The sequence below is a fragment of the Pectinophora gossypiella genome, chromosome 24, assembly GCF_024362695.1.
Source record: "Pectinophora gossypiella chromosome 24, ilPecGoss1.1, whole genome shotgun sequence".
Taxonomy (NCBI): Eukaryota; Metazoa; Arthropoda; class Insecta; order Lepidoptera; family Gelechiidae; genus Pectinophora; species Pectinophora gossypiella.
Window position 1 is genome coordinate 1,637,659 of NC_065427.1, and position 27,465 is coordinate 1,665,123.

Genomic DNA, 27,465 nt, shown 5'->3' on the forward strand with positions numbered 1-27,465 from the left:
TAAGACCGCGCCTAAGGCGTAGTTGCTTGCGTCGGTGCGCAGAATGAAGGGATTATTGAAATCAGGTTGGATCAATATTGGGGCAGAAGTAAGCAACTGCTTCAGTGTATTGAACGCTTGCGACTGAGCAGGGCCCCAGGACCAAACTTGATTCTTCCTAGTCAACCGTGTAAGTGGCTCAGCGACTTTGGAAAAGTTAGGAAAGAATTTTCTAAACCATGAACAGGTTTGAAGGAAAGTCCTCATGTGTTTGAGGTTTGACGGCTCCTTCATCTCGAGGACAGCGTTTACCTTGTCACGGTCAACGGAGATGCCTTCTTGCGTGATGACGTGCCCCAGGTAACGGACGCTTTCTCTGGCGAACACGCATTTCTTCCGGTTGACGTGCAGATTAAATTGGCTCAGGCGTTGGAAGACTGCCTCGAGGTCACGCAGGTGTTGCTGAAGTCCTTCTGAAATGACTAGTATGTCATCTAAGTAAGTGAGTATAGTTACGTCTTTTAATGCTGCACATGTCCTGAAGCGATCGATGAGCCGCTGAAATGTCGCCGGAGCATTTTTCAATCCGAACGGCATTCGCTTGAAACGATAAGTACCTAGAGGTGTTACAAAGGCTGTTTTGTCCCTGTCAGCTTCACTGACGCTAACTTGCCAGTAACCCGCCTTTAAATCTAGGGTACTCATGTAGCAGTTCCTTTTCGTTGACTGTACGAGCTCATCAATGAGGGGCATGGGGTAAGTATCAGATTTGGTGACAGAATTTAACCGTCTGTAGTCGATACAGAAGCGGATACTACCATCTGACTTCGGCACGAGCAGCGCCGGGGCACTCCATGCAGACTCACATTCTTCGATAATGTCGGCCTGTAGCATATCTTCTATCTCCTTTCTCATCAACTCTTTCTTTGCAGGATTCAAGCGATAGGGAGGTACAGCAATAGGAGGGTGCTCACCTGTATCGATGCGATGCTCGGCGTAAGGTGTCGGGGCTCCCCCTGGCTCGAAGATCTGGGCGTACTTGACGAGTACTTGGGCAAGCGCCTGTCGTTCAGCTGAGCCAAGATGGGTGCCTTCGTCTTCCCGAAGCACGTCTGCAGAAGCGCAGTTGACGTCGCGAGAGGCAGGTTCAAACAGAAGCTTGTAACGAGTACTAGATTTGCTGAAGTACCAAGTTTCTGAGCTGAAGTCTAACACTACTCCGGCGGCAGAAATAAAGTCGATACCGAGGAGTGTCTCGTTGTTGTCGGAGTCCGGGAATACCAGAAATGGGATAGAAATAACAGTGTGTTCCAACCTCACCTGTAATGTTGTAGTTAGTACATCCATTACGCGAATGTGGCCGTCGGCGAGCTTCACCCGTCTCGACGTGCGGTGAAGAGGATGGCCTCGACGTAGAAGGAGAGTATATAGCGTATGACCCGCAATGCAATGCTTAGCGCCTGTGTCAATCAAAGCAGTACCATTAACACCCAAAATTTCGATTTTAAAAATTGGTCGCATGTCCTGATGCGAAGCGAGCCTGACGTGGTCGTTGCCTAACAATGATGCGTCCCCCGTACGTGCACACTCATCAATATTCAAAGTACATTCATTTAAATACTTATCCCGATAATTAAATTTCGCATGGTCACCCTTATCCATATAACAATCACAGTTAGTAGACTTAGAATTATAAGCATCGTTATGAATTGAGCAATAACAATGGCAACCCTTAGGTTGTTGAACATTCACAAAACATTCATTAAAAAATTTATCCTTAGAAATAAATTTGTTATGGTCACCCTTATCCAGAAAGCAAGCAGAGTTATTAGTGTTAAAATTATTAACATTATTATGTATTAAGCAATAACAATGACAACCCTTAAGTTGATGAACACAAACACCCTCTGAACTATTGGAATTATTCTTATCTGATAAGAGCAACACATCTGACATATGAGTATTGTAAGTATTATTTATAGCTAAGTTATCAGATTGGTATGGAACATTACAGTCTCTAGCGTTCAAATGGTTATTTGAAGAAGGAATATTGGACTTATTAGAAAATTCCACACAATAAAAGCTTTCCTTACACTTGTCCTCATTATTATGTCCATTCGACTCCACACAAGTATTAAATTTTGTCTCACCTTGAGTGTTCGCTAACTTACGGCATGCATCTATCGTGTGACCGAACCTCTTGCAGTAGGTACACACTGGCCGCTGCTTCTTTGCAGTGGCGGGAGCCGGGTCTCGCGCAGGTGGAGGTGCAGGGGCGTGGGCGGCGGGCATCGACGTAGGCTCGGGGCGCGTCGGAGGGACGGAGAAAGCGGGCTCGGTGACAGGCGGGGCGCGGCCAGCGACTGCAGCATGCGCTGCGGGCGCGCGGCTTGGCTGCGCGGCGGCGGGCATGGCGCGACGGTGAGCGACGGGCGGCACGATCGGCGCCGTCGCATCTTCTATTTCACGTGCACGGCGGAGCAGTCCTGCGAACGTCGTAACTTCTTCTCGTCGCACTTGTCGTCGTATACGGTCGTTCAATAACCCGTACACCATGTCTAGCTCTACTTTCTCGCTAAGATCGCCGCGAGGGAGGCGTGCTAAGAGAGCGCGTGCTCTAGCTATAAAAATATCTGTACTTTCCTTGTCATGAGCCATTTTAAACAGTTGTAGGTACAGGCGATGAGGCGGACGTCGGTCTCCAAAGGCACTTATCAGGTTCTCCTTGGCTTCGTCCCATGTAGAGATAGTATTCTTAATGCCCAGCCACCATGTGGCTGCGTCTTGCGTTAAAAGCATAGATATGCCTCTGACTACATTTGCATCGCTGATCTGTGTACATTCAATATAACTGTCGACCGCATCTATAAACGCTTCCACGTCCGTCGGGTCGCCGCTGCCGCTGTATGTAGCTTTACATTGAGACATATTAGCATGGCTGTCTGGTAGCGGCGCCGGAGTCGATGAGGTCGCACGATGACTCAAAACAGACTCGAGTACGTCTTTGAAGGCTTCTGTCTGGGTTTTCTGAAGTGTCGCGACGAGGGCGGCGACACTTTCCTGTGAGAATGTCACGCTGGCATCGGTAGGGGGAATAGAGAACCGGTCGCCGATGGAAGGTGGGAATGCGTCGGCCGCGCCGGCGTCGTCACGTGTGGGCGGCGGCGGGTCGTAAGCAGCATCATCATCGGGCCGTAAAGTTTGCTCCTGACTTCGAGTGCGTGGCATTATCACGAAATATTCGAATCCACGTAGAAATCTTGTAAAAAATCTCGGATGGCCTCCAGATTGTATAGGCGTGTTACAATTATTATTATCTTGTAGAAATCACGATGTATCGTTAGGTATCTGTGTTTTCTTATAATTATCTTGTAGAATTCACGACGTACCTTATAATATCTGGAGTTGAAAATCTTGAATAACCGCGTTGGGCTGCCAGATATGGGGGTGGCTAGCCAGGTGTTGAAGTAAAACAGTCGGATCTCAGGGTAATCTTTTGTTTAATAGGGTGATTGTCACAATATATTCAGATTCACACGAGTTCTTACAAGATAGGCACACAAATTTAAGAAAGGGCGCGTATAGCGTGCGCGTGGTTCGCAATCGTCCAGAGAAGAGAGAAAAAAAAATATGAAAGTGACAGATAGCGGGGGCGCGCGGGGGGTGGCGCGGCACGCTCATTTAACAATTAAAGCGCGCGGGCATACGACCGCGCGAGGCTCGTTCGTTTCGCCGACCCAGACAATGTTCGGTAGGCCGGGTTGCTATACACTTTATTTCTTATAAATACATGGCTTACCCAATGGTGATTATTTCTTATTATATTTCTTGTTATATTGCCATAAATTCCTCTATGGCCACACAGTGTACAAGAACAAGTCGGTCGTGGAGGCACCATTAGCGACTCTTGCGCAAGCCTGGGTGGTTACTTTACAGCACTGTGTATTGTGCGCCGAGATCGAAAATAGATTTTATGCGCTGCAAATTATCTACACAGCACACTTCGGGTCCACTTTACGATGTCTAACAAGGAAATACAAGTGTTTGACAGGACGTCATTCAAAATGTGGAAATACTATTTATGGAAGTCATGACATTGTTATGTTGTTAAAAAGTGTTTTTATGAAGCTCTCAGTCCGCACAGGCATCTGTAAATCGCGTTAAGTAGTCTAATTCTATTCCTACAACCGTCTGTGGGTTTTAAACTATCTACGTGCCAAATTTCATCCAAATTGGTCCAGCGGTATAGCTGTGAATAGGTTACAGAGACTCGGAATTAGTACTCAAGTAGTACTCCCGTTTATATTATGTCCTTAGATTTTTGCTGTCTTAATTATAGTGTATGGTTTTTCTCAGGTGTCTGTTTTAATTAGAGATGTCGCCAAAATAAATTTTATAACAATAACACCTATTTGGAGAAAGATTCAATTAAAATTGAACCAACATCCGGCTCGTAGTCGCACTCTGTTGTCGCCAATTATTAAGTTGATTGTCATTTATTACACGTTTGACATTGGTCCTTTCAGTCACAATTTAATTTAAAATATGACATCACAGGGTCGTCCTGTCCTGTATAAGGCCAGTACGGGTCAACTGAACCTTGTATGTAATTTTATTATAACTATATAACCAGTTAACTTAACTATAAAACACACGGTTTATCTTAATACCAACATTATTTGTTGTTTATGAGGATACAAAGTCGATAAACGCTGTATTATTATAGGATAATAGTAGTCAGGCATTTTATAAGTAGCTGCTTTCTTGGTTTTGCTTATCTTTAAGATAATAAAGAGTTTGTTTCGCGGAGACAAGTGTCCAAAGAACTTTTTATTGCTTAGGGCGTGCTGGGAGCATTTCGTAGTGAATCTAAAATAAACTTAAATGATATGATATGACTCGCACTGTGATGTCGCAGGTTCGGCCTAGAATTTATTTTAAATTCATGTTTGTATCATAAATGATTATCAAGTGCACAGTGGTGAAGGAAAACATTGGGAGGAATCCCACATTCCCGAGAAATGCGCTTCGGAGTTAGGTATGTGACCTAACCCAGATGTTTTTTTTTTTCAAATATTTTTCCTCTCAGACGACGCGGCCGAGGTTCGCGCCCAACTGGGCACCCTCAGGCCTGTTGTCTTAAACATTATACCGGGTGAGAGCCTTCAGCGCTCCCCATTTATCCGGCCAAGTAGTTAATGCCATCTGCGGCAAATCTACAATAAGTCACGTAAAAAAAAACCTAAGCGGTTTAAGTTGAGGAGCAAAATCATTGATTTACCTTACTTTTAACATCACACAGACAATTGATTCTTTTTCCTCAATCTTGGTACAGTATGATGGAATAAGGTCAGAGAGGCCCGTCTGTGTGTGGGCTGTGTTAGATGGCCGCTGCATTAGATAAGGTTGATTAATGCTAATGAAGTGCTACTGGCGGCGTGATAGACTCTATTGACCGCACCATGGCTGGTTTACTTACACTTCATTCATACATGAGTTTAAAATCCTTTGTTTGGGCGGAACCCACAGTCTTCCAAAGGACGTAATATACGATCCCGACGACCCGATTACTCTAGCCATAGAGGCAGCCAATCTGCTCGCTACACCAAGCACTTCAGGGCCCCGATACCGCCCCGCTGGCGTGGTCGACGACTTCCCTCAATAAGCGTTTATCGCTATCGATCCACTAGGGCGGATCAATTGTTTCAAATATTTTTCCTTTCAGACGACGCCCTGAGCCGAGGTTCGCGCCCAACTGGGCACCCTCAGGCCTGTTGTGTTTAAGGTTTTACCGGGTAAGAAAGAGCCTTCAGCGTTCCCCATTTGTCCGGCCAAGTAGTTAATGCCATCTGCGGCAAATCTACAATAAGTCACGTCAAAAAAATCAGTCTTTAGAAGAGTTTCAATTCTCTTGCTGATACATATAAGTATGTAGGCCTTCTTCTCTTCTATCGTGCGGATTGTGAGGTGGAGTACCAACCTCATCAACCCTGATGTCAGGGTTATTATTGAGCCGCCAAAGGCCCCTGACATGGCTCATGTAACGATTACTTACTTACACTAGTAAGTAGGGCTTAACGTGCCTTCCGAAGCACGGATCATCTTACATATCAAACTTACTAAGATATGATTTAAATTGTGTGTTCAAGTTAGTGTTTTTGAGAAGGCGTCAACGTAGGCGTGAAAAGACAGAAATTTAAATCAAATTAACCTTTTATTTTATGCAGTTACTAACCTCATCTGTTTCATAATTCATACTTACTTAGTTTGTGGCTGACCACAATATATGACGAATTAAATGAATGATTGAAATAGTTTTGTACTTAACCACAAATACGCTCGATATTTGTAATTAACTGTTTATACGGTTTCAAACAAAATCCCGCGGCACAGGCAGTTTGACCCACTTTCCTGGTTCTGTGTGCAGCGAGCATTAGGTAGGGCCATATCTCACTTTAGGGCCCTTAGTCGTATTTGACGACCAAATTGAATACAATCACTACGTTTTTACGACATTCAAAAGGGCTCTCTCTCTCTATTTAAGAGCTGCACTCTTGTCGGTGGAGTAATCGCCATTCCTCTCTTCTTCCCGCCAAAACCTTCACCTCCCGATACGACACGACCTGCACCTTCTCTTTTATTTGTTTCATAAATGTTATCCTAGGTCTACCCCTTCCTCTCTTCCCTTAAATTTTTCCTTCTATAATGTTTGTTATAAATGAATCGTGTCGTATCAGGTGGCCAATCATATTTTCTCTCCGGTTCTCTATAGTCTTCAATATGGTTCTCAAATGGGCTAAGAAGTTAAAAAACCCATACAGTTATGCAGCATGAATGAGCTTGTAAAATGAGTCAAATGAAACAAAAAAAAAACAAAATAAGTACTTAGTTATTGCCATTTGATATTTGTTGCCATTGCTCTCTTACTTTTCAATGCGCAAATGTCAAGGTTCAAGATAATTTATGAAATCCTGACTGCTAAATAAAGACAGGTGTAAAACTAGCGAAAAACATTTTCTTTTTTCTATTTAACATATTTGTGAATTTTAATCAAGATAAACGTACTTAATAATAATCACATTTTTCTATGACGTCACAGGTCGCTTTTTCATACAAATTAGACGGTAGTTTCGTGTTTTGACGTTTAGTAAAAAGCAACTGATTTGACTAGTTGGAAAGTAGCCTATTGCTTCCATGTCGCCTTTTTAAATCTACGGAATCGTTAGTGACAGGAAATAGTACCTTGATCTTAGGTGACAGTAAAAGATAATAGCTATAATATTATTATGCAAATACGATTCGTTGAACACTTCTCTCGGTCCAGTCGAAGTGGGCGGATTGGTTTCAGAATGTTGCCCGCCCACCACGCCACTGTCCTACATCCGACGTTCTACTCATATACCACTACTAAACTCCAAACACTCCAAACCGATGGAGTAGTAACGTATTTATTGACTTATTCATTGCTTCGATATTTCATTTCAAAGAGTGCTTCTCTAACAAAGCAAACTTGACGCGTGCGGTTGGCAAAATGCTGTGCCGAAGGTTTTCTTGCAGCTTCTTGTCCCCGGCTATACAGGTTGTGAGAAACTGCAGTAGTTTTAGGCGTTATGTGATGTTCATTATGTACAAATTGACGATTCAAAAGTGTAACTGTGTTACCTACTGAATAAAGCTATTTTTGGTCAAGAACTGTTGAGTTCCTTTTTTGTGTTGTTTGTTGCTATTCAGAGGCGGAGGACAGGTCCTAGTACGGCTTTGAAATAGACTACTCTGGGCGCCATCACACTCGCTTCAGACAAAGTACTTACTGGGCAGAAGGCAAGAGGGAAACCACTGCCCTATTTATCCCTAAAAAGTAGCATGGAGAATGCTACACCGACAAGAGCGTGGCTCTTAAATTAGTGACGTGACGAATTGCTCGTGGACATTGATAAATAACACATTATCAATAAGAAGTATGTACTTACCAGTAAGTGTCAGTTATAAACTACATGATAGGATCGTCTAAGCTACTACTTACTGCTCACCGTTGTTAAAAAATTGCAAAAGTGAAGTGTGTTTGGAGTTGGAGCAATTATATCGTTTAAATTCAGGGAGTCTACAACACGAAGATATTTCCTTCGAACTTCCAGTGCTCCAAAATGTCTTGATAAAAATATGTTAATACTTACTTACTTATATTATGCAGAAAGATTCGAGTGCATTTAAAAATAACCCTCGAATTGCGATCCGATTATCATGTTATGTTCCAAATTCCTGGAGATTGAAGGTCGGTGAAAATGGAGCGAGCGAGTCGACCGAAGCAATGAACCTAGATTTTGTATTTCCGAGTCTGGATATAATCGCTTTATTGGCAATATAGCATTGTGGCCGGATTATGGACTGTATATTTTATGATTCGTAAATTCATAACACGTTTGGCCGTCATATTTATTTTGCATAATAGTATTTACCTCATAAACATCCACTAATAAAGTTTTCGACGAATCAAATTGATGATCCATACCTATTTGGCCAAATATTCCAACGATTTCATCGAACGTTGCCAGGGTGTAGCTACAAAAACCTTCGAAATTACGAATATTCAGAGAACAAATCAGGTACTTACTGAATATGCTGAACATTTTCCAAACAAATGAATAGCTATTCTATTTTCAATAACACGACTTCACAAGTAACATTTGTCACCAGCACGTCATAGAATTAGTCGCTAAGGATACGCAACTATTCTTGAAAAATAAACCAAAAATAGTTCAGCGGATGTGCGAACACGCCTTTACGTCTCTGTGTCCCTTTCTAGCTAAACGAGTTATATTTCTGTCTCGATTCACACCTACGTCCTACACAGGTTTCAAGGAGAGTCGGTTCGTAAAAACTTTATGAATGAGCGTTGTAAATAATTTAAACAAAATCTGCCTCGTGTAACTGCAACAGGTACTTATTATATACAATTATTATGAATAGACAATCCAGTCATTGCTACTGGTAGATATTCTAAAAATTGCGCTGTATTTTTCTTGCAGAGTTTACTCGGTGTCGCGTGAGTCGTTCGTGTTTTCTCAACACATTTCCTCAGATTTCCCCTAATAAACACATGCGTTAACGGTGCTGATAAAACAGATATAGGATTCGAAGGACCAAAAGGGCGGAAGGAAGTACAATGAAAAAGTTTTAATAGCCGTCTAATTATAAACTTGAAAATAGTAATAGTAACTTCGAAACAAAGCATCAAAGTTTGACTTGTGAGTTCGAGTGAGGAGATATTAATTTTCGGCAAGATTATGTAATCATTACGTATAATTTTCGATGAATAAAAAATACCTGTTACTTGTTAAAAAATGATGATGATGATGATAAAAAGATCGTTACCGCGTCGGTCAGGTGAAGATAAATAAATACCTATAACCTTTTACAAATTTGACAACAATATTAGCAGGTCACCTAAAAACTATTCAAATGAATTGCATCATCATCGGTTTGTGTTAATTAAAACTTGTAAAAGCGACTATACGTTTATTGGTAGATAAATGAGTATGTCCGTGGCGAGTAACCCCAAGGTTATCTCTGCGAAAAAACAAATTTAGTGCTCGTTTGTAGTCCGCAAACTGGTTCCTGAGCTTGTTTTGAGTCCGTTCTAAGACTGGAATTCTAGGAACACAAGGAATTTTAGCATCATTAGAGACGCTGTTTTCTGTATAATTTGGTACCTACGCCTTTATATACGACTTGCGGTTTCCTTGTTCAAGTCTAATTTGGAAACTATTCCCGAGATGTTTAGCATTGCGACACGTTCTTCACCTTATTATGTTGAGGTAACATAATTAAAAGATTGAGTGGAATTGCCTTCCCGACGAACCACAATTTAAATGTGTTTGTTTATTTAAAACATGGTGGCAATACTACAACTTATCAAATCAAATCAATTAACTACTTTATTGCACTGATATTAATTTAAAAATTCAGACATAATAAATGAACAGCATCCAACAAGTTATGAACTTATCAACTATGTTGATATAACAGAAACTTAGTGTTTAAAATTAGCTCACTGCCGTCATAATAATAAAATACTTTCTAAAATAAACATCAAATCTACCCAGTAAATTTTAAAAGGGTAACCGAAATAGACAAACTTACGAACAGAAATATATGGTCTCATTCACCTGCACATGTCAACTTGAGTCGACGCCAGACTTGATATAACGCCAACTGATGTCTCCGTTAGTGTAAAACTCGATTTATTTAACTGTTATTTCATTTTTGTACTCATATCATTATTTTTCATATATTCCAAATTCTTTTTGTTCAGTACTAGGTATGCAGATATAGAACATAACAGGTAAATAAGTGTTTAAAATACAAATACGATTTGCGGTCCTAATATACATCCTTGCGGAACACAAAGTAACAAGTTCCAACTTTCGTTAACATTTAAGTAGTAATTACATTTTTCTGAAGATTGTGACCTTTTTCGAAGCAAGAGCACGCTTGTGCTGATCTTTCGAGGCATAAACAATTTAAATTTTTAACCGGTCAAGTGTAGTTACGTGAATCAAAAGCTTCTTATAATTCTACATGGACAATTGAAGTGTTCCACTTGAATGCGAAGCCTGGGTAGTCTGCGGGCAGTCTGTGATGTAACTTCCTGACAGGGAGCCCCAGTTGGCTGCTACGCCAACAGGTAAAAATAACCTGTAGTAGCACTGTGTCTGACACGTCATGGGAACTAAAATTGAGCTTTATTATGGCTTGATGATTTCACGCCTAAATGTCAATGTGTCATCGTCCAATCGGAGAAGGCTTTAAGATACTTACCTAATAATAGCGAGGGCAAAGTTTCAGAATATATAATATGTTGCCCTTGCGACTTCAAAATCCGTTTAAAACTCAGTGGTAGTCAACATAGATCATATTTTTATTAACCACACATGTCTAAAATTAGTTTCTATTGTAGATGAAGGATTTTAGTACCTCAATGAATGTGCTAATGACCATGTAAACAACGCCCATCATAAGGTACGCTGTATGTTCGTCAAAGCACCGTTTGAATTGATATTTCTCTCAACCCCAGTAGCTTTATGGTACACATTGTCCTAAATGAAGTCCGAGAATCGGGAAATTACAGGAAGCATATTAATATTCTCTAACAATTTGAACGTTTCATTTGAACTAGCACCATAATTTTGTTCACACTCAGTTATTGCTGTTGTTGACGTGTCAAATACATGACACATTTGAGCAAGTATTTCGGCTATGTCGATTGTTTGGAAGACCATGACATTATTATAACTACAAGCCTTACCATGCCTGAGCGACAATACAAAGTAATACATTATGTATTCCAGGCAAATAATCCGTTCGTCGTGAGTGTTTAGATGAATGACCTTTAGTGGCTTTGCGTGTAGTTTGCGAAATTTTGAGGAAAATGGGTTTGAAGTAATAAAATACCGACAAAGTATTTTTTAGGTTGGTAGAATGTTCCATACACTATATTTAAACACGAGTCCCGAGAATTTGAGTAAGTAAGTCATCGTGTTCTTAACTGTTTTTGACACAGATACAAACAAAACATTTAGTAAATATTTACTCGTGTTGTGTACCTATGTATAAACATAAGCTTTGCTAATTAAACGTCAAGGAAAACGGGTCTTGGCTTATTAATGGCGACCAAATTTCACGTAGGTATGTGCGCTATTTCAACAATTACTAGCATTATAACTCTGGAAATATGCCAATAGTAAACGTAAAACACATTGTTCTCATGAGTTACCCGAAACTATTGCAGGCTCACGGTTATTTTCGATTTGTGCTAGTTATTTAGTAAGGAAAAAATATTTATCAAATCGGTATTCTAAGGCCGTATCTACAGAGTATCTCACTGCAAATGAGACTATTCAGACAATCCTACACAGCTTCTCAATAAATGTTAAGTACTTGTTTCTTGTAATCGTTATTCACTTCCTCGTACGTAGTTACTCTGTGGAGTTACTTATTATTAGATAGATTTTGGCAACTGGCACTCATTTAGTTCATAGAAGAACAGATAATTAATCCACTTAAAACCTAGGCCGAAACAATTTTCTTGGCACTCGATGGCTGCTCGTCTAATTGGAAAACGATCAAGAGTTACTCAGCAAAGTGCATTGGCGCCACTGCGGCCTCGGACATGAAATTCTGTTTTCATAATTTCACTAGCAGTGGCAAAATGCCACGTTTTGTTTGGGTTTATCATCTCTGTCACCTTCCCTTGTCCTCGCGTCTAGCAACTACTACGGACTATCATGCGGATTCTACCTATTGCAGGTACGAATCAAAAACGTAGGATGTAAAATCCTGCTGTATACTCACCGATCACTAAAATATCATACCACGTTTTTTAATTGTCTTCTTAAATTACCCGCTAAACTATCTTTTACCGGATGAAAGGCCTCCAATAGATAAGTCATATTAAAAGTCCTGATATTTCGCTTTAACAACCAACATGCTGCCGCAATAGAAGTGTACTTCAACACCTTACAGCTTTCGAAACACCATCAATATGATCAAGAGATTCTCCGGAATAGTTTCCAGCCGCTGCGTTGACCCAACTAAAACATTTTGTTATTCGGAAAATCCTCGTCGTATTTCGTATGATCCATGTCGATGGTCTGTGGATGGCAGCCAAGTTTTAATATTAGCGCCTGCTGATGTCATCGCACTGTGCACTGTTTACTCACGCTCTATTGGAAATATATTGTTTTTTCAAAGATTCGCCTTTGAGGCTGAGATGTATGCTTTGTTGAAAGAGTCCTCTTAGTCATCGAAGATTTGAGCGTCAAGTGCGAGGATTAAGACCACATCAGTTCCCATCTCATGTTAGTAAACGAGCTTTTCAACTGTTGAGAACATGCAAACGATGAATTTGATCATTCTAAACTTTTTTGACAAACAAAATAATGAATGATTATTTATTAAAATTATTGATCTATAGACTTTCAGAACGAAGATCTCAAAATTTTGATCAGACACTATCTGATGCGTCTGGTATCTCATGATACTTGTTTATGTCCTAGCTACAAAACTAGAGAAAGTAAGTAAATGCGGTTCCTAAATATCTTAAAACTTAAGTAAGTAGTTAATATAAGTACTTAGTCATTTAATATTAAGTTTATGAGTGCCTCAGCCCCTCCAATCCATATTATATAATCATACAATACTATGATGTACTGTAAAAAAAAACTGTAAAAAAAAATGTTGTTGATGAGTTTTTTTTTTTTTTTGCGTAGCTGCTTCTTCTCATAACCAGCCATATCTAATAACAAGTCAGTGTCGATGCGGTAGCAAGTGATAAGATTGTAGAACAGAAATTAAAATAGCATCTTGTCAAGTGTTCAATAATTGTTCTATATTTAATTCGACATTGAAAGTAAACGGTGTTGTTTTTTATTAATAAAATGTTTGTTGTGGGATTCCAAGCTGGCAAAAACAATGCAGCTTTCGGTCAAAGTTTTATGATTGACTATTGCTCATTAGTGTTTCTCGGAAAGTCTAATAATGGAACAGAGTATCAATAACACTTTGCCAAATGCGCTTATCGAAAAATGAGTAATTCTTGAAAGAAATAAACTTTGTTTACCAAATGCATTGGTTCAATAAATTCACGACGGTGATGCGATGTGCTGACGCATACAGCCTTGCGGTTTTCAGTCTGTTTTCTCAAAACATTCTCAATATTGCTCACAGAAATAACCGTGACCGATGAAGATGTGGTATTAAGAACAAGGTCCTTATATTACTTCTCTTGAATCCTGGAATTGTTTTGTCATTGAACTGATTCATCCGATAAAGCTCGCAGGTTGAATCACGTAAGGATAACAAGCTTCCATCACAAGTGTCAATAGGTACTTACTTTTCTTAAAACTGAGAAGAGGTTTTTGATCTAGGTAGGTTCTTTGATATACCTACTTTTGCGCTAAAAGATGTAGATGTAAGTAGGTAATGATTTATTTGATTACTGCCCATGCTTATGATTATGATGTCAATTCCAATTCACTCAACACTTATTTGTGTTATTCAATATCATTATTTGACTTGATTCTGTCAATTTGTGAAAGCCCTAAACTACTCTTGAGGGCATTTACCTGCATACAAAGAAGCTTTTACACAAAGCTAACACCAATATTTGAGTTAGCCAATAAAACATCCGAGAGTACATAATTTTGAAGGCTTGAATGGCCTCAAACACAACTTCAGCCCACATTTTGTCAACAGCTGTTTGCCAGAGTGGGAGGTAAAGAATTCAATAAGGTGGTCTTGTGGGCGATTAGGCAATATAGAATATTTTTTATTACTAACTTTTATGAGTTGTAATATAATGTGCGGTTGAGGATATGCTCGTCGTAAAATACACTTTGATGTCCATACAGAATAATTTATTAGTCTTTTGTTTATGGTATGGCCATTATAGATAAGTATATTATTTGTCTTTTGGGAAACGTCCTGTTGAAAACGGCATTCCTACACACCTACCTATAACTTCTGTAAGTTTCAGAAACTTATTGATTAAATTATTCACTAATGACTTTCCATAAATTATAGGCAGTGTGATAGGTAGATTGTTTATCCCAAACTAACTAAGATTCATGAGGTCTGATTTTTTTGGATAACAAATACATGTAGGTATATAGGTAGGTAACTTTCTTTTATTCGGAGTACTTACTCAAATTTTAATAGGAAAAAACTTTTAGATACTTAGCAATTACTATCTTCACAGTAATGTTAATAAGTACAAAATTATTATGGTTGTTAAAATAGAAAGTTCGGTCTAATCTCTCCCGGTAAATCGCTAAGTAAACTTCAATACACTCCACTTTCATCTCAGCCCCGAGCCATAAGCACTGGTTCCTTGACTTGAGACCTAGGTACAGGTAACATGCCATATTGGTAATGTCATATAACGGCAAGCAAACATCCTTAAAAGGCTCCGAACAAGTCAACTTGCAGAAAAACCACGGCCAAACGACATTTCGGTGACGTTCGCGCTATAAATCAGACAAGGCCATAAAATTATACGTAAAAGTGCGAAAAATGTTACTTACCTATTCAAAACGATCCTAAACTGATAAACTTTAATAAAACACACTTCACACTGGACACTGTATTAGCACTGAAATTGTTTATTTCATTATTCGCACCTTTAAATAGTTTTTAATAAATATTTACGATTAATAATTCGGTTTTCGTCGATCGTTTAGCGCAGTTGATTCAAATACGTTCGCGCGCGGAATGATTTGGCGCGAACTTAAACGAAACGCAAGCGCGGGAAAACGGAACGGAAATATCACATTTCGCATCGGAAACGCTCAATCCTTCTTCATCTCTTTCACTCCTACGTGGGATAAATCAACATGTAAGCGAGATGATCGTTTGTGCCGTACAAATGACAATCTCTACATATTTTTTGTTCTCAAGCAAATGAAAAAAAATCAAAATGATGCAAAAGCGTTTCATAACCACTGTAATTACAATAAGTAAAGAATTTTGAAATAAAAATGTAATGCAACTATTTTATTTTGTCGACAGATGGCGCCCCGTTCTCACCATAGCATAGTTTGGAACCATTATATCAAGCATGTGGACGAGGCTATAAAATAGACGAGTTAGTTTCTGTACAAACCACAGATGGCGTAAGTAAATTAAGTGTGTGCTCAAACTTTTACTACGAAATATTTTTAACCGACTTTTGAAAACTAAGAATGTTTTTTTAAATAATTTTCACTCTTATGCTTTTACCTGACTGTAAAAAACCGAAGTCCGGAATTGACGAAGGCCATTATTTTACATTAAACTACAATGTTTATCTATCCATCGGTGCTTATAGATGGGTAGTAGAACTTGACGAAGATAAACTGAGGGTGATCTGCCGCCACGCCAAAGAATGTTTCGAGGTACCGAACAGAGCATAGTCCCCGCTAGCCACAATATGGTAGTGTGACTAGGATCAACGATCAACGATCCCCAAAAGAGGTATTACATGTATATCTACCAATCATGACTTTTTATTCAAACAAAAATCGCCCTCATTATTTCTGCACTGTGGTCGTTATTTGTAGGGTCGTATGGTGATTGACGGAATACCGATCGATTAATCGATTTTTGTCTTAATCTTAAATCATGATTGACAAATGTTAATACCTAATCGTCGGTGGGCGGGGCCACGATTTCACCATACATTTTATTAAGTACTTTCGATGTATCGAGCCCGATGGATTGGATAGTGTGATAAACAAGCCCTTAGAACATTTCAATATTACTGTAGGTATTAGGTATCTTATACTTCAATATTCAATATTCTTTTTTTTCATACTTGACACCCATTATTCCACTAAAACATTACCTGGCTACCTATATTTATTTATCAATATTAGTGTTAATAATTTAACTCGCTGCCCGTATCCTAAAAAGCAAGTGACATTTTGAGAACATACATAAAAAATATTTCTTTAAAGTCGGTTAAAAATGTAGCTTTTTTGTGAAAATGGCGCTTTTTTTCCTTCTTTGCTGTTTGTCTACCCTGAAGCTTAGTAAGGGCGTGGTATGTTATGAAGAGACCCAATCGAAAACCTAAGTTTGAGCATCGCTGGCCATTGCCATATATGGTCACGAAACTTAAGTTGCGTTCTGTCTATGTTTGCGTGAGAAAGCGCGTATTGATTTTAGAATAAAAATATGCAATACTATGCCTAGTACTTTCTGAAATAAAGTTTATTACGTACATTTTAAAGTGTTTGTTTAATTTTTTTCTTGTCAAATAGCGTAAAAGCATAGAAAATCCAACAAATTAAGCCAGACAGAAATGCATTTGTGTGAGTGCTACCAGACAAAAGAAAAATAACGAACTTTTATAGTGATGTACAATTATTTGCCGTAAACATCGATGTCGATAATCACTTTAATTATGAATACCTACAATACTATTATTTGTTACAATTTTCCTTATTTTGGTTAACAATTCTTACGTACCTAGCTAGTAAAAGGTGAAAAGTAAATTCAATATTATTTACTCCTTAGTTTTGACCAAGTACGTATGGTTTAATTTAAATACTTATTCATGACCAGTAACACACAGCACAGTACCTACTTATAAGATAAAATTCTAAACCATTTTGTTTCGTAAGTTCTACAATGGTAAGAATCTCCCTCCTAGAATGTATATTTACAATTTAGAATAGTTAACTTTAATGAGCTTCTGTCAAATCTCTCTAGGAGTCTAGGCGCAAATGATATGTTAGCATAGCACATTATGACGCCATAATAGGACCCACCTGCACTTCAGTGCCATTAATTATTTTGTTAATAAGTACTATTTTTTTTATGTCACCAGTTAGGTCAGGTAGCTATAAACTTATTCTTTCGTTTCTGTGGATCGTCGGTGGTTGGATCCGACATCAAACATTATAAGTATTCCAATAATAGATATACCTAAAGTACTTAGTGATAAGTAGTGAATCACATAATCAAGTCATATCATGACATTATTATAGCTATAGTTTAGTTAGGTACCTAACTAAATCAAATTGAATCAAAAAAAACAATAAAATAACGCTAACGTCTCTTTATGTTAGAAAGAAATAGATTCGTTAGAAACTTATAATTACAAGTGGGGTTAAAATGGCCACATCAAAGTAATTCATCTAAGATAGCAATATTGCTATTTGACATTTGTTTGCATTGCGCACTTACTTTTAATAAAATAAATAAAAATTGTTTATTCATAAAAACATAACAAAGTTCGATGACGAGACTTTTATATGCGCATATGTTAAATTGAAATATTGCTTTCCTAGATGAATTGCTTCAATTTGGCCATTTTAACCCCCAAGTACGCCTCCGTTAATTATCGATGAAATAATTAACCGATTATTTCCCATCACCAAAGTAGAATGAATCACCAACCCACATATTCCCGCAATGGTGATATAAGCCGCGCCAATAAAGAAACGAATCGAAAATGGCGTCTAGTACTTGCAAAGACAGATGGTAGGGTCAGCAATACTAGGGTTTAGTTCCCGGGAAATTTCGAAAAAATAGATATTTTTCAATTTTATTAAAAATATTTTTTAAGCAAGATTAATATTCCGGGATCGAAAACCCATTAATTTCAAGCTTGTTAAGAGATACATAAGTATGTAGAATACATAGGTGTAAATATAAAACAATGCTTTGAGCGAAACATTATTATTTATTTATCAAAATAGACAAATTAATTTTGAGACGTTGATGGCCTTTCACCGGTTTTAGTAGACGTTGATGTCCCTTCACCGGGGTCATCGTAATCAATCTCTTCAATCCCAGACATCTCACTGTCCCTTTCTTCCGCCGAAGTATCAGTTTCACTTGATGAATCGTCGCTGCTATCCATACCCACTCGTATAATGAAATCATCTATTTCCGTTTCATTCGTAACGTCACGTGTCCAGTACGTTTCTTCTACTCTTTTAATATGGTTGATTTGTTTTTTCCAGTCTTCAGCTGTTATTGATGAGATGGCATCTTTTGTTAGTTGTTCAATTTTGTTTTCATGCTGTTCCACATTTTTGTCAGCAACCCTTTGTTTTAACAAATTCCAGATATGCTCAATCGGGTTCAAATCACAGTTATATGGGGGCAATCTTAGGACTTCGTGTCCGTGTGATTTTAATAATTCATCCACTACATACTTTTTCTCTGGCATTTGTTTCTTTAACTCTGTTAGGAGCTCTGCTTTTGTCCATTCCTCTCTGTAGGTTATATTATGTTCCTTCATAAATTTTTTTACATCATCTTTTCGAGTAGCCGTTGTTGGTGCTTTGTCCAATTGCATCGAATGATACGAAGCATTGTCTAGTACTAGAATACATGACGGAGGCAGATTTGGAATTAATTTTTCATTCAAATATTTTAGAAAATTTTGGCCATCCATTTCGTCGTGGTAGTCACCTGTTTTACATTTCGCTTTAAAAACCAGGCCAGCACCACTCACGAAACCATTTTCACTTCCTGCGTGAACTATTACCCACCTTTGGCCAGGGCTGTCATTTTTTCGAACACCCTTATCCCTCGAACTTTGCCAGCATTTGCTTACTGTATAGTGGGCGTGAATCCATGTTTCATCCATATATATCACAGGTTTTTTATCGGGTCCTAATGCATCATTTTCTCTAATGCGTCGCAAATAGCGGGCTCGCCAAGCTTTAATATTGTCTTTTTCTATAAGAATCGATCTGTTTTGACGGCATTTTTTGAACCGATAGCCAAGTTTATTTTTTAAAATCCGCCTCAAAGTTGTTTTAGATCCTTTGAAATTTAAGTCTTTTTTTGCGGATGCCAATATTTTATTTAACGTGGGTACTTCTTTACGCACATCGTAAATAGAATTAACAATATTTCCGATGGCACAGATATCAAAATTGTCAATGGGGACTCTAGTATTATGTAGACCACGTCTCCCTTTGCTGGGTGTCCGAATTCTTGTCTTCTTCTCCTCAGCAAGTTGACCTTAAAAATCAAAAATAATTCTCAGCATTAATAAAAACATTGAACATTGCAGTTATCATCGGATATTAGCCGTAACATATCGAGAATATCTAAGAAGTACCTATTTATAAGCATATTTTATTCCTTATTTTTATACAAGAAATAATTTGTATTATACATATAAATCTTATTATAAGATTAAAACTTAATTTTCGTTTCCAAAAGAAAGATTTAGTTCAAAAATGGAATGAAAATATTTCCCATTAGTTGTTTTTTACAGAAGATAGCCTATATGGGCTATGAGCTTTTGCATGCTAAAAGCTAGGCGAAAATAACTTAAAAAGAAAAACAAAGAACTAGCGATAAACTAGAACTCCGCGCCACAAAAGAAGTCCCGTGGATGAGGTCGTTGCACGTCAAAGGCGGCCATCTTGAGACACGAAAAAGAACTCTATTGCAAAGAAATAAGAAAAGTCAAATTTAGTTCCACAATATGCCGCGGGACTTCTTTCGTTTCAATCTAGGCAACATGGTCTTATTTTATGAATTAGGTATGATCTTAGCCTGCTCCACACTAACTGGACGAATTAAAAAAAAAAATAACATCAATCGTGTAATATTGAGGTTATTTTATTATTTCTCGTAAATTATAGATTTCTTCACAAAAACTATTTAATGTCTATACTTGTGTACAAAATCATGCCGCGGGTTACTAATGACATACCCTTGTTAAATACGAAAAATATATTACATACCTTCTTTTTTTATTTTCACAATAGTGCTAACAGATAAACCCGTGGCCATGGCGGCGCGAGCGTTTGCGTATTGAAACGGATGATACCGTTCCAAATTTTTTTCTTCTTGGAAGTATTTGATGACGTTATAAACAATATCACGTGCATCACTTCGAAGAACCTTGCCTCGTTTTCCAGAAGTCGTCATAATGACCACGTATCAACACGGCACTTAAAAGTTGGGTTAGGAATTTGGAAACAAACAGCGTCGTGAGCGTCGTAGCAGCGGAAGAGCAAAACCAGACTGATTCATTTTTTTTTTGTATACGGTACGCCCGTGTGTGAGTAAAGACAGCAATAGCGTGCGAGTGAGAGAGAACGATGAGTGACGCCATTTTCGATTCGTTTCTTTAATGGCGCGGCTTATATAATGCAGCTTTGACCTTATTGGCTAGTCCGCCCATGCGGCAGTTAAATCGACCAATCAGCGCGCTTCGCGTGAGGCGTCGCTCCCCCGTGATGCCGATGCTATATAAACCCGCCTAACGGACTTTTTCGCATATTATTCGTTTGGCAAGCCTCTTAACCGGTCGCGCTGAACGACGACTGACATATTTAATTAACTTATTTCTACGTTAAGTTCAAGAAATCTCTTATCAAAATGGTGAGTAGTGTTTTCTTTTTCATATAAATTCTCCTAATTTCAGGAATTATTCGTTTCAAACTTGTATTTTCATGAAAATCACGGTGCCGAGTACCGGGTGGCCATGCCACCATTTTGTCGGCGTATAACGCGACCATATTCTAACTTCCTCGATACCGTTACAGAGTCGCGTTGTCAAATACATTTTAATTTAGCAGTATTGTAGTTCTTAAATTTCGATTTTCAATTATTATTCTATTCTGTGCTTGATATGGGGCCCAAATTAAACATTCTGTCACGTCTTTTGTTTTTCGACTGACGAAACTTGTCATTTTCTTAGTAATTTTCAAGGGTGTCATGCCGGTAGCCACGCCCTTGTTAGGTCGATTTTAATTAAATAACCTAAGCTTTCATTATGAACTTCAGCTTAGGATCTAAGTAAAATCCTACTAGAAGCCCTTTTGCTTGAGAATTTTCACCTTTTATTGGGAACTTTTGATCAAATGGCTTCACAGCGGTGACGTGTCCATTGACCTCATTCAAGGATGGTTCGATGATCTCACTTGTTTTCGGAACTCTCATTTTTTTTAATAATTCTACCTTATTACCATACGACCTTGACGACATAGAATTGATTAAATTAGTTCTATATTTCATGTTCATAAATATACAGTAATCTTTCAAATACTTTCAATATTATAATTTCACATCACAAGCTTTCTCAAAGATACCTATGCGATGCGATTGCGGTACTTAATTGAAGAGTAACTGTACTACTTTCACCTTTCTTTACACTTGGTAAAAGTCCATTGAACGAACTCGCTATCGCCTACTTTCGATCTTGAGATAATAGACAGGTAGGATAGGTAGGTACCTACCTAACTTTATTTGAAAACAGTGGCTCTTTCAATAAAAGTAAAAATAAATATTAATCTCCTATGGTACCTATACAATGTGAAAAGTCAATTAGATAATATGTTGAAAAGAATTAACAGTTAACTTGAGTACCTACCTAGTACCTACTCAAGGATAAAAAAAAAACAGTATAGATATCCCTACCTATTTAAAGTGTTTTATAAAGTAGTTCCCCACCTATGCATAGGATTAATTTCATACAATACTAATAATTATTTTTCTTTTACAGCGTGAGTGCATCTCCGTACACGTTGGCCAGGCTGGAGTCCAGATCGGTAATGCCTGCTGGGAGCTCTACTGCTTGGAGCATGGCATCCAGCCTGATGGCCAGATGCCCACAGACAAGACCATTGGCGGCGGTGATGATTCCTTCAACACCTTCTTCAGTGAGACCGGTGCTGGCAAGCACGTGCCCCGTGCCGTGTTTGTGGACTTGGAGCCTACAGTAGTAGGTGCGTATCTGAAGCTTAACTTTTACAAGGAGGATGATGTTATTGACTGGAAATAAGGATCAATTTACGATTTTAAAATTTTACTAATCCAATGTTTTCTTTGTCAACAGATGAGGTCCGCACTGGCACATACAGACAGTTGTTTCATCCAGAACAACTTATCACTGGTAAGGAAGATGCGGCCAACAACTATGCCCGTGGCCACTACACCATCGGCAAGGAAATCGTTGACCTAGTCCTCGACCGCATCCGCAAGCTCGCTGACCAGTGCACAGGCCTCCAGGGCTTCCTCATCTTCCACTCCTTCGGTGGTGGTACCGGCTCCGGTTTCACCTCCCTCCTAATGGAGCGTCTCTCAGTGGACTACGGCAAGAAGTCCAAGCTCGAGTTCGCCATCTACCCCGCTCCCCAAGTGTCCACCGCCGTCGTCGAGCCCTACAACTCCATCCTTACCACGCACACCACCCTCGAGCACTCCGACTGCGCCTTCATGGTCGACAACGAGGCCATCTACGATATCTGCCGCCGCAACTTGGACATCGAGCGCCCGACCTACACCAACCTCAACAGGCTCATCGGCCAGATCGTCTCCTCCATCACGGCCTCCCTGCGTTTCGACGGCGCCCTCAACGTCGACCTAACCGAGTTCCAGACCAACTTGGTGCCGTACCCGCGTATCCACTTCCCTCTGGTGACGTATGCGCCCGTCATCTCTGCCGAGAAGGCGTACCACGAGCAACTGTCCGTGGCTGAGATCACCAACGCTTGCTTCGAGCCCGCCAACCAGATGGTGAAATGCGACCCGCGTCACGGCAAATACATGGCGTGCTGCATGTTGTACCGTGGTGACGTCGTGCCCAAGGACGTGAACGCCGCCATCGCGACCATCAAGACCAAGCGTACCATCCAGTTCGTGGACTGGTGCCCCACTGGTTTCAAGGTGGGCATCAACTACCAGCCCCCGACCGTCGTGCCCGGCGGTGACTTAGCCAAGGTACAGCGTGCCGTGTGCATGTTGTCCAACACCACCGCCATCGCTGAGGCGTGGGCCCGCCTGGACCACAAGTTCGACCTGATGTACGCCAAGCGCGCCTTCGTCCACTGGTACGTGGGTGAGGGTATGGAGGAGGGAGAGTTCTCCGAGGCCCGCGAGGACTTGGCGGCCCTCGAGAAGGACTACGAAGAGGTCGGCATGGACTCCGCCGAGGGAGAGGGCGAGGGTGCTGAGGAATACTAATTTATTTGTCGGTCGTCGCACTCACACCGAATACATTCCGGTGAAAATAAATAAAAAACAAATTATGTGAATTTTTGTCGTTTCATTCCTATTGGTTCTCAAATTTTATTAACATTTAATAATAAATAATCATATGAAAAGAAATATAACTGATCCTGTTTAGAATCCAATTTAATTTACAAAAGATTTTAAAAGTACAAACTCGCTTTCACTGAAGGCGATATAATATAGCCTTTGCATAAAAATGAAATAATTATTGCAAAGTCAAACTTCATAAATTACTACTTATCAAAGGACGTGTGTTAACTTAGACCCGATCCAAAATATTAGCATTTTGCTATCACGGGTCGATAGCACGCTCATATCACTGTACCTAATTCAGTAAAAGTCGAAAGTAAAAAAATATAAATGAATGTATTGAAAGCTTATTGCCAATCGGTCGACGCAAGACGTCATCGAAAAGCGACAAAGTTGTCTTCGTTCGTACCTACTTATGTATCTTTTCTGTTCTGTAGACTAAAGTAGGTATCGTATCTTAGTATTTACCTACTACCTAACTAAAATTCTTCTGCTTACTTCAAAACGTAGTGTAATAGTAGGTTTTATTTGGTATTTTATACCTACCCAAACCAACTACCTATTTGTACGAAAAGTTTGTAAAAACTTTTTAATAGTAAGGACACTGGCTGCATTTCTCGTCCAATTTTTCTTTCTTGCACTCTGATTTTATTTGCTCTTCTTCTACATAAGTTTTGGTTTTAGGTTCTTTTTACATAAGTTTTGGGCCTTTTTACTGACCGGGAACATTCCCAAAGTGGTATCCACTTTCAAAAGTTAAGGCCTTTACCGACCACCTACACAGAAGATTATTTACATCATTGACGTAATCCTACACGAATATGATTGAAAGTAAAATGAGTTCAAGACAACCCAGTGTTTACTCACCACCCACGCATACCTGTAGGTACCTTAAGTTTTTGTCGCTAAGGTCTATTATAGAGTTGTATGAACTTGTATGTGTACCAACGTACCCATAGTTCGATGCAGTGTAGGCGAACTGTGAGTGACATCATTTCACGCATACCTACCATATTAAGCTGCGGTCGCGAGGTTTCCAAGATGACTTTATTTAGTATTGACAAGTTTTCAAGTTGTTTTTAATCGGTTTATGAGGGGGTGGGGGGGGGGGGATAATATATTATAATAGCGAGGTTTCGAATTTTAAGTTCCACGTAGGTAGGAACAGTCACGCCACGAGCATTTTAGTACCGTGTCACATTAACTTTGACAAATTGAACTGGAAGTGTCACTAAAATGTCTTAAAGCGACAGATTACGGTCACGAGCATTATGTATACACTTTGGTACCAAGTCACATTAACTTTTTTGACAAATTGAACTGTAAGTCTCACTAAATGTCAAATATGTTAGTGCGACAGAGTCCTAAAGTGGGTACATTATATTGCTCATGCATGACTGTACCTACCTATATCATAGACGCGGCATCGGCAGTGGGAGCATTTTCGATATCGGGTAGCGGCGTTTTAATTCCAAGGACATATTTCCAACTTGTTTACTTACGTGCCTACATCATGCATGACTATTTATGTAAGTTATAAAATGTAGGTCGCATGAAAATGCCTCTCCTCCCGCCCCCTTATAAGGTTAACGTTAAATCGCACAAGAATATCTGTCCCGCACGCATGGCCTGGCAATGACGGAATTTCCAGGCTAGGTTTCTCAAAAACAATAAGATGGCGCTGTACAGATTTATCTTCGTTTAACCTTCTAATTTCATGGATAACAGTTTAACATATTACCTATGCATTTTTATTTTGGTTTTAGGGTATAAATGATATCCCTTTTTATTCCACCCAGGCACAATTACATCTTCCACCCATTATTATTCTGATCAAAATATAAAGAGAAGGAACATCATTCTAGATACATAATGTGATCCAAATATCAAGCAACGATTATTTTTATTTATGCTTCTGCCATTACATTGTATTTGGAATAATAAAATTATGTAAGGTCAATGTGGGGAAGACCGGCATAATGTTTTAAAATATGAGTTTGATTGGATTTATTGAAGAAGATATTATTTGTAGACCAAGTCATATGATCGGGTATGATAGATAATTTACTTGGCTATTTATATAAGTCTAAATATAAGAGAAAGCGCCTTAATATTTTGATATACAAACTTTTTTTTTTTAAACTTGGTAAGTAGACGGTCTTCCAGTGCAGTGTGAGGCAAGTCCACTATCTCTATGGGCAAGTCCGTCCACAAAAGAAAAATGTACCTATTATTAGTAACAAATCGTAGGCCTAGACGTATGAAAATTGAAAAACATACTTAAAAACTAAATAAACTTTTTTTTAATTTTTTTTTACGTAGGTATGTAAATAGTTTTAGGCGGTGAACCAACAATGCCATTTTGATACGTACTTTACAGATTTGTGAATATTAGCTTTCATTACTCAGATAAATGATTATTTTTTAAAATAAGGCAAGACCGGCATATCTTTGGTGACAGTGGTTGTAAACATTTCATTGTATTATTTAGCCGACTGCGGCGAAGCAAAAGCAGCATTATGCGCTATGTATGTATGTATGTATGTGTGTATACTCGTTTGTTGCCTCCTAACTCCTAAAGCATTTATCATAATTTAACTAATGCGATGTCACTAAAAAGAGTCTTGATTTTTTTAAAATTTAACACTTCATAAATTACACATCAATTGGTTCACAAACCTCTTTGGCTAGAGTACTAATCGGGCGTCGCCGGGATCGTATATTACGTCCTTCGCACGCCTAGGTCGTGCTGAACCTTTTCTAAGGACATTTCACATAAACAACAACACATTAATATTAATAACAGTCTATATTTAGTACTTATGACGTTGTAAATGGCTATGACTTTATATCTATATGAGTTAACCTGACCTTAAACTGTAGTTTTCAATGAAATAGCAATTGCAAATAACATCCTTCTTTGTAACCCGCTTAAATGGTGATGTCACTTGATGTTTAAGCCTATCATTCATTTTATTCTACATGGATAAATGACATTTAAAGAATTTGGCCTTCAACACGCGATCGAAGAAATTAGTTTATATTTTAGTTTAGTTTGTTATATTATGTATTTTATACGTGGTACCCATTACATTATACAACAAAACCTGCAGACAGTAATCGGAACGGAATATTGATCTAAAAGATGTGTTGCTGTTGCAGTTTCTTGTCATTTCTTCTCCTCGGGCATAGCACCTTGGGAAATAACGTAAGTAGATTCAAAATTGTTAAATTTACCTTGATTACTTTGAATAAAGGATTGCGATTTCTGAAATTTAATGCATTTCATTCCGTCTTTTGGCCGTGCATGAAATGTTAATAAAGGTAAAAAATGTGAGACAGGAATCTCAGTTGGGGACTGCGGTTATTTCCAGCTACATAAGGTTAGGGTTCGGTGAACCATATGGTTATTTTAAACGTGCCGATGCACTGATCACATACTTCCAACGCGGGTTTATACTTCCGAATGTTTTCGTTAGACGAGATGTAGAAGTGTGTTAGAAGTACACATAAATACATACATAAACTCACGCCCGCCGCCGAAGGAGTGGGCAGAACTACAAATAATCAAGAAACTATTTGCAGCCACTTTTGATACATAGTCCTAAGGTGGATAATGATAAACCGTATGATGATAAGGGATCGGCCTATCCCTCTTACCTATAATCCATCATGTTCGACAGGACGCTGTCCCTTTGTTTTTTTTTTGTTAGAAGTAATATAACAGAAGCTCACGACAATATCCCAATTGCAGTAGTCAGAGGTACCTACATCACTCGCAAGGTGAACTAAGTACCCACACTTCAACGAGCTTTCTGTTAGGCCAACGTGACAGGTGAGCCGTATCGCCGTCTATAATGGTCGAGCACTGTTTTAGTGAAAACTGCACTGAAACTTTTTTGTTTTTTATTCTTTGTTGTAAGTAGAAGA

General features: G+C 38.9%; 3 protein-coding genes across 3 annotated transcripts in view; 1 reads left to right on the plus strand and 2 right to left on the minus strand.

Moving 5' to 3' along the window:
- Positions 1-15,249, minus strand: part of LOC126377864 (proteoglycan 4) — a 46,442-nt gene extending 31,193 nt beyond the window's left edge. The window contains exon 1 of the mRNA XM_050025871.1: positions 15,060-15,249. The gene's annotated coding sequence lies outside the window, so the exon portion shown is untranslated. The remainder of the gene's footprint in view (positions 1-15,059) is intronic.
- Positions 15,250-18,182: 2,933 nt separating this feature from the next.
- Positions 18,183-20,630, minus strand: LOC126377875 (uncharacterized). The gene is made up of 2 exons (XM_050025915.1): positions 20,232-20,630; positions 18,183-19,497 (listed from the first exon to the last, which is right to left on the minus strand). Exons 1-2 carry the CDS (start codon positions 20,416-20,418, stop codon positions 18,224-18,226), a joined length of 1,461 nt encoding a protein of 486 aa, XP_049881872.1. The 5' UTR covers positions 20,419-20,630; the 3' UTR covers positions 18,183-18,223.
- A 117-nt stretch (positions 20,631-20,747) lies between these two features.
- Positions 20,748-23,528, plus strand: LOC126377882 (tubulin alpha chain). Its single transcript, XM_050025933.1, has 3 exons — positions 20,748-20,874; positions 21,998-22,220; positions 22,331-23,528. Exons 1-3 carry the CDS (start codon positions 20,872-20,874, stop codon positions 23,455-23,457), a joined length of 1,353 nt encoding a protein of 450 aa, XP_049881890.1. The 5' UTR covers positions 20,748-20,871; the 3' UTR covers positions 23,458-23,528.
- The last annotated feature ends 3,937 nt before the right edge of the window (positions 23,529-27,465 follow it).